Below are 16656 nucleotides of genomic sequence, written 5' to 3' on the forward strand. Positions count from 1 at the left end.
ATACACAGAAACAGACACAGATAGTTGAGCAAGATGAGGAAACAGAAGAGTTTGTTCCAAATGAAGGAACAAGATAAAACTTCAGAAAAAAATAAAATAGAGACAATTAATTTACCTGATAGAGTAAGAGTTCAAAGTAATGGTCATAAAGATATTCAGGAGAAGAATGGATGAACACAGTGAGAACTTCAACCAAAAAAAAAAAATTAATTAATAAAATCTAAGAAAGTACCAAACAGAACCCACAGAACTGTAAACAATAACTCAGCTGAAAATACACTAGAGGGGTAGAGAGGTTCAACAGCAGACTAGATGAAACAGAAGAAAAGATCAGTGATCTGGAAGACAGGGCAGTGGAACTCACACAAACAGAGCAGCAAAAAGAAAAAAAAAAGAATTCCAAAAAAGTAAAGATAGCTTAAGGGACCTACAGGGCAATATCAAACAAAATAATATTCATATTATAGGAGCCTCAGAAGGAGAAGAGAGAGAGAAGGGAGAAGAAAACTTATTTGAAGAAATAATGGCTGAAAACTTCCTTAAACACACATCCAGATCCAGGAGTCCCAGAGAATTAAAAAAAAAAAAATAGATGAGCCCAAAGAGATCCACACAAGACACATTTATAACTACAATGTCAAAAGTTAAAAATAAAGAGAGACTTTCAAAAGCAGTGAGAGAAAAACAACTTGTTACATACAAGGGGACCCCCCCCCCAATAACACTATCAGCAGATTTTTCAGCAGAAATGTTACAGGACAGAAGAGAGTGGCATAATATATTCAAAATGTTGAAATGAAAAAACTTCCAACCAAGAATACTCTACCTGGAAGGGTTATCATCTAAAACCAAAGGAGAGAAAAAAGAGTTTTCCAGACAAGCAGAAGTTAAAGAAGTTCATTGCCGTTAAACCAGCCTTATGAGAAATGTTAAAAGAAGTAAAAATCTCACTGGTAAAGATAGGTATATAGTAAAGGTAGTGGATTAATCACAGAGCTAGTATGAAGGTTAAAAGACAAAATTAGCAAAAACAACTGTACTCATAATAATTAGTTAAGGGATACACAAAAATAAAAAGATGTAGAATGTGACATCAAAAACATAAAATGGAAGTAAAAATGCAGAGTTTTAGAATGTGTTCAGCTGGGGTGTCTGGGTGGCTCAATCAGTTAAGCATCTGCCTTTGGGCTCAGGTCATGATCCCAGGGTCCAGGGATTGAGTCCCTCATGGGGTTCCTAGCTCAGTGGGGAGTCTGCTTCTCCCTCACCCTGCACGTGCGCTCTCTCTCTCTCTCTCTCTCTCTCTCTCAAATAAGTAAATAAATCTGAAAAAAGTTAAAGAAAAAAAAAAGAACGTGTTCAACTTAGCTTGCTATCACTTAAAATAGACTAATATATATATATGCCATTATATGTGAAGCTCATGGTAAACACAAAGCAAAAACCATATATTAGATACACAAAAGATGAGAAAGGAACCTAATCATAACACTAAAGAAAGTTATCAAACCACAAGGGAAGAGGGCAAGAGAAGAATAAAGGAACAGAGAGGAACTACAAAACAGCCAGAAAACAATGAACAAAATGGGAATAAGTATAGACCTATCAATAATTATTTTAAATCATTAAATGGACTAAATTCTCCAGTCAAAAGACATAGGGGGTGCCTGAGTGGCTCAGTCAGTTAAGTATCCAACTCTTGATTTCAGCTCAGGTCACGATTCAGGGTTGAGATCAAACCCTGTGTTGGGCTCTGCCCTGGGTGGGGAGTCTGCTTAAGATTCTCTCTCCCTTGCCTTCTGCCCTTCCCCTGCTCTCTCTCTCTCTCTATTGTCTCTTAAAAAAAAAAAATACATAGAGTGGCTGCATGGATTTAAAAAAAGAAAAAAACCCGGATCCATTTATATGCTGCCTATAAGAGACTCACTTCAGATGTAAAGTTACATACAAACTGAAAGTGAAGGGATAAAAAAAAGATGTTTCATGCAAATGAAAACAAACAAACAAAAGGCTGGTAGCTATACTTATATCAGACAAAATAGATTTTACAATAAAGACTGGGACACCTGGGGGGCTCAGTTGGTTAAGGGTCTGCCTTCAGCTCAGGTCATGATCTCAAGGTCCTGGAGTTGAGCCCTGTACTGGGCTCCCTGCTCAGCGGGAAGTCTGCTTCTCCCTCTCCCTCTGCCTACCCCCTTTTTATGCTCTCTCTTTCTCAAATAAAAAAATAAAATCTTTTTTAAAAAGAGCGCAATAAAAGAGTAAGATGGCATTACATAATGATAAAGAGTTCAATCCAACAAGATATAACAACTGTAAATATTAATGCACTCAATATAGGAGCACCTAAATATGTAAAGCAAATATTAACAAGAAGAAACTGACAGTAAAACAATAGTAGGGGACTTTAATATGCTACTTATATCAATGGATTGATCATTCAGACAGAAAATCAATAAGGAAACATCAGCATTAAATGACACATTAGACAAGATGGACTTAATAGATATGTAACAGAACATTCCATCCGAAGCAGTAGAATACACATTCTTCTTAAGTGCACATGGAACATTCTCTAGGATAGATTAAACGTTAGGCCACAAAACAAGTCTCAATAAATTAAAGACGATTGAAATCATATCAGGCATCTTTTCCAACTACAATAGTATGAAACTAGAAATCAATTACAAGAAGAAAACTGGAAAAACTCACAAATATGTAGAGATTAAACAATATGCTACTGAACAATCAAAGTGTCAATGAAGAAATGAAAGGAGAAATAAAAAAAAACACCTTGAGACAAATGGAAATACAACATATCAAAATCTATGGGATATAGAAAAAGCAGTTCTAAGAGGAAAGTGCATAGTGATACAAGTCTACCTCAAGAAAAAAGAAGAATCTCAAATAAGCAACCTAATTTTATACCTAAAGGACCTAGTAGAAGGAAGGAAATAATAAAGTTCAAGGCAGAAAGAAATGAAATGGAAACTAAACAGTGGAAAAGATCAACATAACTGAGAGCTGGTTCTTAGAAAAGATAAAAATGACAAACTTTTAGCTAGACTCACTAAGAAAAAAGTGAAAGAGTTCAAATAAATAAAATCAGAAATGTAAGAGGAAAAGTTATAACTTATAACACAAAAATATAAAGGATGGGGCGCCTGGGTGGTATGATCAGTTAAGCGTCTGACTCTTGGTTTTGGCTCAGGTAATGACGTCAGGGTTGTGAGACTGAGCCCCACATGGGGCTCCACACACAGTGTAGAGTCTGCTGAAGATTCTCTGCCCCTCTCCCTCTGCCCTTCCCACTTGTGCACACTCTATCTAAAATAAACGAATAAATCTTTAAAATTTATATATAAAGGATCATAAGAGATTACTGTGAATAATTATACGCCAACAAATTGGAAAACCAAGAGGAAACAGATAAATTTTTAGAAATATAAAATCTTCCAAGACTGGATCATAAAGAAACAGAAAACCCAAAAAGACTGATTACTAGTATGGAGATTGAATCAGTAACCTAAAACCTCCAAAAAACAAATGTCCAGGACTAGACAGTTTCGCTGGTGAATTCCACCAGTCAAAGAAGATTTAATACTTATCTTTCTCAAACTCTTGCAAAATATTAAAGAGGAGGGAATGCTTTCAAATTTAGTTTTGGAGAAGAAGAAGGAGAGGAAGGGGGAGGAGGGGGAGGAGGAAGTGGTTGGAGGGGGAGGAGGAGAAGGAGGAGAGGATGGAATGGAAGAAGGAAGGAAGAAAGAAAAGAAGGGAGGGAGGAAGAAAGAAAGAAAAGTAATTACAGGCTAATCTGATGAACACAGATGCAAAAATCCTCAAGAAATTCAACAATACATTAAGAGGATTATAAACCATGATCGTGTGAGATCTATTCCAGGGATGCAAGGATGATGTAACATCCACAAATCAATCGATGTAATACACTACATTAACAAAATGAAGGATAAAAGTCATATGATTATCTCAGTAGATACAGAAAAAGCATTTGACAAAATTCAACATCCATTTATAATAAAAATTCTCAAAGTGTGTATAGAGGGAATGTACCTCAACATAACAACGACCATACATGACAAGCCCACAGTTAACATCATAGTCAATGGTGAAAAGCTAAAAGTTTTCCTCTAAGATCAGGAACAAGACAAAGATGCCCACTCTCACCACTTTTACTCAACATAGTATTGAAAATCCTAGACAGAGCAATTAGACGAGAAAAAGAAGTAAGACATCCAACTTGGAAAGTAAGAAGTAAAACTATCACTACTTGTGGATAATACAGTTTTATATATAGAAAACCCTAAATACTCCACAAAAAAAGTGTTAAACAAATCCAGTAAAGTTGTAGGGTACAAAATCAATGTACAAAGATCAGTTGCCTTTCCATACATTAACTATTATTAGAGAAATTAAGATGACCCCATTTACAACAAAAAGAATAAACTATATAGGAATAAATTTAACCCAGGAGGTGAAAAACTTGTACACAGAAAACTATAAGTCACTGATGAAAGAAATTGAAGGAGACACCAATAAATAGAAAGATATTCTGTGCTCATGGAATTGGAAGAATTAATATTATTAAAATGTCCATATTACCCAAAGCAATCTATAGATTCAAGGCAATCCCTACCAAAATTCCAATAGAATTTTTTGCAGAAATAGAACAAATAATTCTAAAATTTGTCTGGAACCCCAAAGGCCCCAAATAACCATAGTAAACTTGAGAAAGAACAAAGCTGGAGGCATCAAACTCCCTGATTTCAAACTATATTACATGGCTTAGTAATCAAAATAGCGCAGTATTGGCATAAAAATAGACACATAGATCAATAGAACAGAACAGAGAGCCCAGAAATAAACTCACGTGTATACGGTTAATTAATTTATGATAAAGGATCAAGAATACACAATAAGGAGGGGTGCCTGGGTGGCTCAGTCAGTTAGACGTTTGCCTTTGGCTCGGGTCATGGTCCCAGGGTCCAGGGATCAAGCCCTGCGTTGAGCTCCTTGCTCGCTGGAGAGCCTGCTTCTCTCTCTCCCTCTGCCTGCTGCTCCCCCTGCTTGTGCTCTCTCTGTCAAATAAATAATTAAAATCTTTTTTTTAAAAAAAGGGAAAAGCTGATAAATTGGACTTCATCAAAATTAAAAAAACTTTTAAAAAAAGAATATACAATGAGGAAATGACAGTCTCTTTAATAAATGGTGTTGGAAAAAACTGGACAGCTACATGCAAAAGAATGAAACTAGACCTCTATGTTACACCATACACAAAAATGAACTCAAATGGATTAAAGACTTAAATATAAGACCTAAAACCATAAAACTCCTAGAAGAAAACATAGGCAGTTAGCTCTTTGACCTTGGTCTTGGCAACAAATCTTCGGATGAGACTCCAAAAGCAAAGGCAGCAAAAGTGAAAATAAACAAGTGGGACTACATTAAGCTAAGATGTTCTGCACGCCAAAGAAAACCGTTGAATTGAAAAGGCAACCTACTGAATAAGAGAAAATATTTGAAAAATATTTTTCCGATAAGGGGTTAATATCCAAAATACATAAAGAATTTATACAACTCAATAGCAAAACAAAACAAAACCAAAAAAACCCAAACCCACATAATCCAATTTAAAAATGGACAGAGGGGCGCCTGGGTGGCACAGCGGTTAGGCGTCTGCCTTCGGCTCAGGGCGTGATCCCGGCGTTATGGGATCGAGCCCCACATCAGGCTCCTCTGCTGTGAGCCTGCTTCTTCCTCTCCCACTCCCCCTGCTTGTGTTCCCTCTCTCGCTGGCTGTCTCTATCTCTGTTGAATAAATAAATAAAATCTTTAAAAAAAATAAAAATAAAAAATAAAAATGGACAGAGCATCTGAAAAGATATTTTTCCAAAGAAGACATACATATGGCTAACAGGCACATGAACAGGCACAGGCTTTCACGAATCGTCAGGGAAATTCAAATCGAACCCACAATGAGATATCACATTACACCTGTTAGAATGGTTATTATTTAAAAGATAAGAAGTAAGTGTTGGTGAGAATGTGGAGAAAAAGCAACCCTGGTGCACTGTTGGTGGGAATGCAAACTGGTGCAGCCACAATGGAAAACAGTAGGAAGGTTCATCAAAAAATATAAAATAGAACTACCATATGATCCAGCAATTCCACCTCTGGGAACTTATCTGAAGAAAATGAAAACACTAATTTGAAAAGATAGATGTATCCTTATGTTCAGTGCAGCATTATTCACAATGGCCAAGATACAGAAACAACCTAAATGCCCATCAATGGATGGATGGATACTGAAGACAGAGTATATACGCGCAGCAGACTACTATCAGTCATTAAAAAAGAATGAAATCCTGCCATTTGCGATACTATGGATGGACCTGGAGGGCATTATGCTAGGTGAAATAATCAGACAGAAAGACAAATACCATACGATTCCACTTATAACGGAATCTAAAAAACTAAACAAATGAACAAACAAAATAGATACGAAGAACAGATTGTTGGTGGCCAGAGGGGAGGAAGGTTGAGGGGTGGGTGGAATGGGTCAAGGGAGTCAAGAGGGGCAAACTTCCAGTGATAAAATAAATAAATGGAGATGTAACGCACAACATGGTGACAAAGGTCTATAATATTTTATTGCATATTTGAAAGTTTTTAAGAGAGTAGATCTTAAAAGTCTTTATGGCAAGAAAATTTTTTTTATAATTTTGTATGGTGATGGATGGTATTGTGGTCACTATTTCACAGTGTATAGAAATCTTGAATCATTACGTTGTATACCTGAAACTAATATAATATCATATTTCAATTATACTTCCCTATATATGGTGGGGATGTTTAACTGAAATATAAGATATATTAGTTTCAGGTGTACAACGTAATATATAATAATATAATAGATTATAATGATTAGTAAAATATATATTGTGTGTGGTATTTATAATATATATCTGTGACTTGAATCAGATTTTAATATCAGGTATATTAAAATTTTGTTAGTAGTCAAAACACTGTTTACAACCTTGGATTATTTTATTTCATGTACCAACTTATTAAATCACGCATTACATCCGTAAAAAAGACAATTTATAATAGCATGAAAAATCAATTACTCAGGAATAAATATAATAAAATATATCTAAGATCTCTATATTAATAACTGTACATTACTGGGAGAAATTAAACAAAGCCTAAATAATGGGAATATTTATGATGTTCATGGAGGGGAAGTGTGAATATTGTTAATATATTGATTCTACCCAAATTGATCTTTAGATCCAATGAAGTCCCAATTTATTAAAAAATATGACTGGGGGGATGGAAACAAGAAGCTGATTTCAAAATGTTTATACAAAAGGCCAAGCAAGAATAATCAAGACAATCTTGAAGAACAAAGTCAGAAAATCTATACTGCCGGATATCATGACTTATAATAAAGGTATAGTAATAAAAATACTATGGCATTGGTGCAAGGATGGATAGACAAATTGTATCCGTCAGAGTCCAACGAAGAGACAGAAACTACACTAGTGATGATGTTGGCATGAATAAGGAACAAAGTGTCTTGGTCTCTAGGTTTTACATTTGGTCACTCCTAAATATCAGGAGCCTGGGAGAGCAGGGGCTAAACCTTTTTGGTCACCACTGTGTCCCCAGCATCACCTGCCCAGGGCATAAACAGTTCCTACTGAATGAACATCTGAACAAGCCAGGGAAGAGAACCCTTCCTAGACAGACTGACCATGATGGCTTATGGGCTGGGAGATAGAGCCTGTGTTTCCGTTGGAAGGCAAACTCCTTCCCCAGGTGGGCATAGGAAACAAAGCCTAGCGAGAGTCAAAGGCAGGGCGGATGCCCTGGTCCATTTACCTGTAGATGGAGGCCAAGGGGCAGGTGAGCCACATGTTGCTGGTCAACCTGCCCAACTGATAAATGTCAAAGATGAAGTATGGCTGGTTGGTTTCTTTGACGTGGTCGCAGGGTACAAGACAGGCTTCCACCTGCAGCTCAGGCCGCATGCGGCTGTAGCGCGCCTTCTCCACTCTCAGATAGAGCCAACAGGGCATGGGTTTTTCCAGGGGCTCTTCAATGTAGCAGTAGCCCAGGCGTTTCCGCTCCCCCGGCTCCCTGCAGCGGTTACAGTCCTGCCAGGGCTCCCACTGGGTGAAGATGAGCACACGGCCACCAAGACTCAGGGTCTCATTCTGCAGGGGCTTTTGGCCCAGGCCTTTGTGTGTAATATGCAGGGTGCTGACATCTTGGAAATCAATCTCATACTCTACCACAAGGGCACTGTCACTGTCCTGGCAGTGATAGAGGCCTGTCTGGGAGGGCTGAGGGTTGGTCAGTTGAAGGCTGCCCCCAGGCAGTTTCTTTACGTTAGGCATTGAGGAGAGCAGAAAGGGATCTTCCCCCAGAATGGAAGAGAAGTACCAGAGTGCCTTGGGATAGTCACACTGCAGGACAACATCATTGCCCGAGACTAGGGCCTGCTGGCAGAGGCTCTTATAGGCACACCTGATTAATATCTGGGCCCACAGGGTGGGGAGAGAAAGGCTCATCAGCCATAGGGGGGCCAACATGGTAGCCTGAGACTACAAAAGGATGCTGGGAACCATCCTGGGCATTATGAAGTCACCCACAGAACTCAGGCATCAGCTCTGAATGGAATGAAACCTGGTCCTGCTGCACTTTCTGGAGGACACAGAAATCACTGGTCTGTACCATTTCTAAAAATCCACTGAGGAAATACTACAAGGTCCTCCTGTCCTGTAATGGGGGAGGACTGCTTAATTAACATAGCACCAGATCAGCTCATTGAGGTGGGGTGGGGGTGCTTTCTAAATCTTTGTTCCCCGTGGTTCATGTCTTCACTCTCCAGAGAAATCTCTCTTTTTCCATTATTTTTTTTTAAAGATTTTATTTATTTATTTATTTAACACAGATAGAGACAGCCAGTGAGAGAGGGAACACAAGCAGGGGGAGTGGGAGAGGAAGAAGCAGGCTCATAGCGGAGGAGCCTGATGCGGGGCTCGATCCCATAACACCGGGATCACGCCCTGAGCCGAAGGCAGACGCTTAACCGCTGTGCCATCCAGGCACCCCTCTCTTTTTCCATTATTAAGCTTGGCTACATCTGAGGTGGCATTGAAAGATGTGCCCTCCTTCCCACATGAGCAGTGTTCTTGGCCTTCTCCCTGTCTTCCAAGTTTGGGACCTAAGGATTCTTATAATCCTCCAGCCAACTCCATTGCAAAAAACCCACATCCACAGTTCTGCTCAAGATGTTCCCTATCTCTCTTCCTCCCTCTCCCTCCCTGTATCTCCCTCCCTCTCTCTCTCTCTCTCTCTCTCTCTCCCCCCATCATTGCAGAGGCACCATATCGGGCATCTGGGGAGAGCCATATTCTTCATCTCTCTTTCACTGAGCCCTTCTGCCTACCTGGGAGTATCTTAAGGATTTTCTGGGAATATCTTAATTCATCCAGAGATTTTAACAATGGTTAATAATGATTTAATTAGGGATGTACCCTTGATTTTATCCTTGGCAGAATCTGCATACTAATTGGATTTTGTCTCTCAAAAGCCTTCCCAATTTTTGGCCAACTTTAGTGAATTTTCATTCCTACTCTTCTGTATTCCAACTCCTTCCCCTAAAGCTGCAAGTTCATGAAGTATATTATTTGTGTTTAAAAGTATCTCAGGCAACAGTCTCCATCCTGCTGCTTTCAAATAAATTTTCTTGTTTCCTTTGCTCTGTGTCAAAGCCAATGTCATGCATTTTTATTTTTGGTTACAGCAGCACCTCACTCCTGATATTGATTTCTGTATCACTCAAGATAGTCTATTTGCTTCTATAGTAAACTACTCCAAATCTCAATGACTTACAAAACAAAGGTTTACTTCTCACTCAAGTCCATTGTGGGTTGGCATTATAATCAGTCAGGGGCCCAGGATATTGGAGCAAAGCCACCTCAAACATTTCTAGTTTCATGCCAGAGGAGGAAGAAAGACAGCTCTGTAGGATTTCATGTCTATAATTAAATGCTCTGGTCTTAAATGACACCTGTCACTTGCTCACAAACCACTGGCAGAAACAGTTACATGAGGCCACCAATCCACCAGGCCCAACAAAAGAAATGGAATTCTACTATGCCCAGGAAACATTTGGCAAAAGGAAATCAGTAATGATTACCGCAGTTGATGTTTACTACAAGGAGTGTTCTTTTATATCATAGAGTTGAAATCATTTCCAAAATCACCCCAACAGATCTCCTAAGGTCTCATTGGCCAAGATTGGGTCCCATGAGCAGACCCAAACCAATCCCTGAGAGAAAATAGAATTTCCATGATTGGCTTAACAATCAGAATGTGTCTCCAGGACTGGGGAAGTAGAACCTTCTCTGACTACACAAGTCATCGAAGGCAAACAAAATCAGGAGAGATGTAGAAGAGAATGCTTATTTGGTGAGAGTAATTCTATATTATCTAGAAGCTGAGAAGAATGCAGTGAAGCTAAAGCAGTAGTCATTCATATGACCTGGGAGAGGAGAATGTTTGGTATTTTGTGGCTTGGACAGTGTTCCTGTCTTGTCGTTTCAGACATGATTATAGATTGATCTCGTTTTGTCTTGGGTCACCATAGTCACAGAGAGCCTTTGCGTGATGTTGGCGTTCGGTGGAATTGTTGATGTTCAACAGCATAACATGATCTATCTGTGAGTTCTAGGCCAGCTTCTAGTAACACCAACACTGTTATTAGTGTCAGGTCAGTTCCCAGCTATGAGAGGCTGCCTTTTCTCTTTCTCACACATTTAAAGAACTGCAATGAAGTCTCTTCCTGCAATGGAAGGCTGATCAAATGGCTTTCTCTTTGGGAACCTGTTTCCTCATTTTTTTTTAATTTTCTTTTAAAAAAAATTTTTTTAATAATATTTTTTATTATGTTAGTCACCATACAGTACATCCCTAGTTTTTGATGTGAAGTTCCATGATTCATTAATTGCGTATAACACCCAGTGCACCATGCAATACGTGCCCTCCTTAATACCCATCACCAGCCTATCCCATCCCCCTCCCCCTCCCCGAAGCCCTCAGTTTGTTTCCCAGAGTCCATAGTCTCTCATGGTTCAGTGTGGAGATGCCTCAAAAAGTTAAAAATAGAGCTACCCTATGATCCAGCAATTGCACCACTGGGTATTTACCCCAAAGATACAGATGTAGTGAAGAGAAGGGCCATATGCACCCCAATGTTCATAGCAGCATTGTCCACAATAGCTAAATCGTGGAAGGAGCTGAGATGCCCTTCAACAGATGACTGGATTAAGAAGATGTGGTCCATATATACAATGGAATATTACTCAGCCATCAAAAAGAACGATTTCTCAACATTTGCTGCAACATGGACGGGACTGGAGGAGATGATGCTAAGCGAAAAAAGTCAAGCAGAGAAAGACAGTTTTCATATGGTTTCACTCATTTATGTTTCCTCATTTTCAAAATAGGGATTTTAATGGTACTGGCTACAAAGGGCACTTTGAAGATTTGATGAGTTTTTTATTTATTTTTTATTTATTTTATTTATTTTTTTTTAAAGATTTTATTTATTTATTTGACAGAGATAGAGACAGCCAGCGAGAGAGGGAACACAAGCAGGGGGAGTGGGAGAGGAAGAAGCAGGCTCATAGAGGAGGAGCCTGATGTGGGGCTCGATCCCGGAACGCCGGGATCACGCCCTGAGCCGAAGGCAGATGCTTTAACCGCTGTGCCACCCAGGCACCCCTGATGAGTTTTTTAAAATAAAGTGCTCAGCCAGTATTGTTATTGGGGAATGCACAAGAAGGACCTTGTCCTCTAAATATCAGGGTCCTATATTCTGGTTGCAGAATACTACTTCTGATCACAAAATAGCAGACACAGAAGCAGACCACCATTGTTTTGACTCTCACTGGCTGAAGCAGCTTCCAGGAGATTTAACGGGACAGCCTCTGGGTTATCTCCCCTTTTCCCCCTTTTGGAAGCCAGACATTTAGGGATTAGGACATTTGTAAGCAACAACACATACATAATGTAGGAGAACTTAGAAAGTCATTGCATAAACCCAAGGAAAAATACAAACTCACAAGAGATCTGAGATGACCCTAAGCTTTCACCTCAGGCTGATCCCCAGCATAGAGACACCCTACAAGAACAACAACAATTGCTAGCAAGCCCTGGGGGAGGGGATACGATTTCCAGAGTACAACAGCTATAAGATTCAAATGTCTGTTTTCAACAACAGCAACAAAAAAAGACAAGATACAAAGAAACAGAAAAGTATGGCCCATTCAAAGGAAAAAATATCCCCAAGGAAGCCCAGGTGGTAGACACACTAGACAAAAACTTAAACAAAGTCTTCAAATGCTCAAGGAGCTTGAGAAGACGCAGGAAAATAACGTATGAACAGAGTGAAAATATCAAGACAGACATAGAAAAACATAAAAAAGAACCAAAAAGAGATTCTGGGGCTGAAAAATACAATTACTGAGATGAAAAACTCATTCAAGGGGTTCAGAACAGAGGTGAGGAGGCAGAAGACACAATCAGTGAACCTGAAGATAGGATAACTGAAAGTATTGAGTCTGAGGAACAGAAGAAAAAAAAAGATTGAAGGAGAGTGAAGAGAATCTAAGGGACCCGCGGAACACGATCACGCAGGCCAACGTACGTATTGTTAGAATCCCAGAAGAAGAGAACGAGAAAGCTGTTACAAAATTACATTTGAACAAATATCAGCCAGAGACCTCCCAAATTTTATGGAAGACACGAATCTACAAATCACAGAAGCTCACTGAACTTCAATAGAATTAACCCCAAAAGATCCACACCAAGACGTATTGTAATCAAAGTGGTAAAAGCCAAAAGGAAAGAGACAAACTTGAAAGCAGGGAGAGAAGCAACTTGTCACATAAAGGGGTCCCCGGTAAGAGTTTCAGCTGATTCCTCACCAGAAACCCTGGAGGCCAGAAGGCAACAGGTTGAAATTTTCCAAGTGCTGAAAGAAAAAAAAAATTCAACCAGGAATTCTATAACTAGCAAAAGTGTCCTTGAACCATAAGGAGGAAATCAAAACATGCCCAGATAAGCAAAAGCTGAGAGTTTGTTGCCACTAGACCTGCCCTGAAAGAAATGATGAAGGGGGCCCTCCTGATTGAAATGAAAGGATGCTGAACAGTAACCAGAAGCCATAGGAAGAAATAAAGATCTCCAGCAGAGGTAAATACACTGACAATGATAAAACTAGTATTATTGTATTAAATTCCACTTTTAATTATCTACATGACTTAGAAGAAAATCCATAAAAATTATTATTAATCTTTGCTATTGGGAAAAGTGTATAAAGATGTAATTTGAGGGGCGCCTGGGTGGCTCAGTCGTTAAGCATCTGCCTTCGGCTCAGGGCGTGATCCTGGAGTCCTGGGATCGAGCCCCATGTTGGGCTCTTCCGCTGGGAGCCTGCTTCTTCCTCTCCCACTCCCCCTGCTTGTGTTCCCTCTTTCACTGGCTGTCTCTATCTCTGCGTCAAATGAATAAATAAAATCTTTTAAAAAAAAGGATGTAATTTGAGACACCAATACTAGAAAGGAGGTGATAGAGGTGAACAGGAGTAGAGTTCTTATATGATACTGAAGTTAAGCTGGTATAAATTCAAACTGAAGCATTACAACTTTAGGGGGTTTTATATGTAATGTAATTCCCAGGGTTACCACAAAGAAAATTGCCATAGAATATGTACAATAGGAAATGAGAAGGGAATCAAAACATTTTATTATAAAAACATTAAACACAAAAGAAGGCAGTAATGGAGTAAATAAGGGGCAAAAAAAAGCTATAAGGCGTACAGAAAATGAACAGCACAAGCAAAAATAAGTCCTTCCTTATCAGTAATTTCTTTAAATCAAAAGACAGAGATTGGCAGAATAGATAAAGAAAACATTATCCAACTATAGGTTGTCTATAAGAGACTCACTTTAGATTCAAAGACACAAATAAGTTGAAAGTGAAAGGATAGAGAGGGACAGTCCATGCAAATAGTAACCAAAGAGAGTTGGAATGGCTATGCTAATATCAGACAAAATAGACTTTAAATTGAAATAGGTTTCAAGAGACAAAGAAGGATAGTATTTATTAATAAAAGTTTCAACACAGCAAGAAGCTATAACCAATATATTTATACACCTAATAACAGACCCTCAAAATATGAAGCAAGTGTGGATAGAATTGACAGAGAAATGGAGTTCTACAATCATAGTTGGAGACTTCAGTATTCCACTTTTGATAATGGATAGAACAAACGGGTAAAAAGTAAGGAAATGAAAGACTCAAACAACACAGTAAATCAACTAGCCCTGACAGACATATACAGAACACTCTACCCAACAACAAAATATAAGTGCACATGAGACATTTTTCAGGATATACCATATGTTACGCCACCAACTTAGTCTCAGCAGATTTAAAAAACAGATATCACATGAACATCTTCTCTGATCACAATGGGATTAAGAAATCAATAACAGAAGGAAAAATAGAAAATGAATAACTGTGGAAATTAAACACTCTTAAATAATAAGTCAAAAAATCAGAAGGAAAATTAGAAAATACTTAGAGATAAATGAAAATGCAATATACCAAAACTTGTGGGATGCAGCAAAAGCATTGCTCAGAGAGAAATTTACAGCTTTTAATGTCTATATTTTTAAAAATCTTAAATTAGTAACCCGACTTTCTACCTTAAGAAACTAGGGGGGAAAAAAGCAAATTAAACTCACAACTAGCAGAAGGAAGGAAATAATGAAGAGTAGACCAGAGACAAATAAAATAGAGAATAGGGAAAAAGAGAAAAACATTGAAACCATAAGTTGTTGTTTTTTTTTAAATATCAACAAAACTGATAAACCTTTGGCTAGCCTGACAAAGAATAAAAGATAAAAGACACAAATAATTAAAATCAGAAATGAAAGTGGGGACATTTCTACTGACCCTACAGAAATAAAAAGGATTATAAGAGAATACTAGGAACAACTAGATGCCAAGAAATTAGATAACCTAGAAGAAACGGACATATGCCTTGAAACATATATTTACCTAAACCAACTCAAAAAGAAATAGAAAATCTCACCAGACCTATAACAAGTAAAGAGACTGAAGCAGTAATTAAAAACCTCCCAGCAAAGAAAAGCCCTGGCACAGGTGACTTCACAGATTAACCAAATATTTAAAGAAGAATTAACATCAACCCTTCTCAAATTCTTCCAAAAAATCGACGAGGGGGGAAACATTTCCTAACTCATTCCATGTAGCCAGCCTGATACCAAAGCCAAATAAAGACATCACAAGAAAAGAAAATTACAGACCAAAGTCCCTTATGAATACAGATGCAAAAATAACAACAAAATATTAGCAATGCAAATCCAACGGCATATTAAAAGACTACTCACCATGACCAAGTGGACTTTATCCAAGAATGTAAGGGTGGTTCAACATAAGAGAACTAATCAAAGTAATACATCACATTAATAGAACGAAAGGAAAAGAGGGGCACCTGAGTGGCTCAGTCAGTTAAACCTTCGGTTGAGGTCATGATCTCAGGGCCTGGGATCGAGCCCCATATCAGGCTCCCTGCTTGGAGGGGAGTCTGCTTCTCCCGCTCCATCTGCCCCTCCCGCTCCTGCCCCCATTCATGCGCTCTCTCTCTCTCTCAAATAAATAAACAAAATCTTTTTTTAAATTTTTAAAAATTTTGAAAAAGAATGAAAGGAAAAGAAACATAATTATCTCAATTGATGGAGAAAAGGCATTTGACAAAATCCAATATCCTTTACTGACAAAAACTCTCTGAAAACCAAGACTAGAGAGAAAATTCTCAACCCGATAAAGGGTATCATGGAAAAACCACAGCTCACATCACACTCAATGGTGAAAGACTGAATACTTTCCCTCTAACGTCAGGAACAAGACAAGGATGCCTACTTTCACTGCTGCTATTCAACACTGTACTAGAAATCCTAGCACAGCAATCAGACAAGAAAAAGAAGTAAAAATCATCCAATTTGGAGAGAGGTAAAATTAATAAACTTGAGTCCCATGTAGGGCTCCCTGCTCAGCGGGGAGCCTGCTTCTCCCTGTCCCTCCGCCCCTCTCCCTGGCTTGTGCTCTCTCTCATGTGCACGTGCATTCTTGCACTCTCTCTCAAATAAGTAAAATCTTTAAAACAACAACCACAACCAAAAGGTGGAAACAACACAAGTGTCTAATGATAGATAAACAGATACACAAAATGTGGCATACATACAATGAAATACTATTCAGCCATAAAACAGGAGGAAATTTTCATCCTACAACATGCATGAACCTCGAAAACATTACACTTAGTGCATAAGCCAGTGTCCCGAGCGCACTATGAAGGCACACACACGAGTTGTGTCTTTCCACAACGTTAGCTTTGCTCAATCATAAAGCAAAGTTAAATCACAATTATAAAGCAGGTTCAGGATTCCAGACTCAATGACAATTCACCATGTGATTAAACCTGGCTTCTTACACAGCACACAGAGCAGGACAGAAGACAAACCACACGAC

General features: G+C 38.6%; 1 protein-coding gene across 1 annotated transcript; it reads right to left on the reverse strand.

The window, feature by feature from the left end:
* Positions 1-7862: 7862 nt before the first annotated feature.
* Positions 7863-8618, reverse strand: LOC113244826 (protein FAM187B-like). The gene is given in 1 exon segment (XM_026484495.2): positions 7863-8618. A coding segment is annotated over 1 exon segment (756 nt).
* Between the last annotated feature and the right edge of the window lie 8038 nt (positions 8619-16656).

Source organism: Ursus arctos, unplaced genomic scaffold (assembly GCF_023065955.2).
Source record: "Ursus arctos isolate Adak ecotype North America unplaced genomic scaffold, UrsArc2.0 scaffold_19, whole genome shotgun sequence".
NCBI lineage: Eukaryota > Metazoa > Chordata > Mammalia > Carnivora > Ursidae > Ursus > Ursus arctos.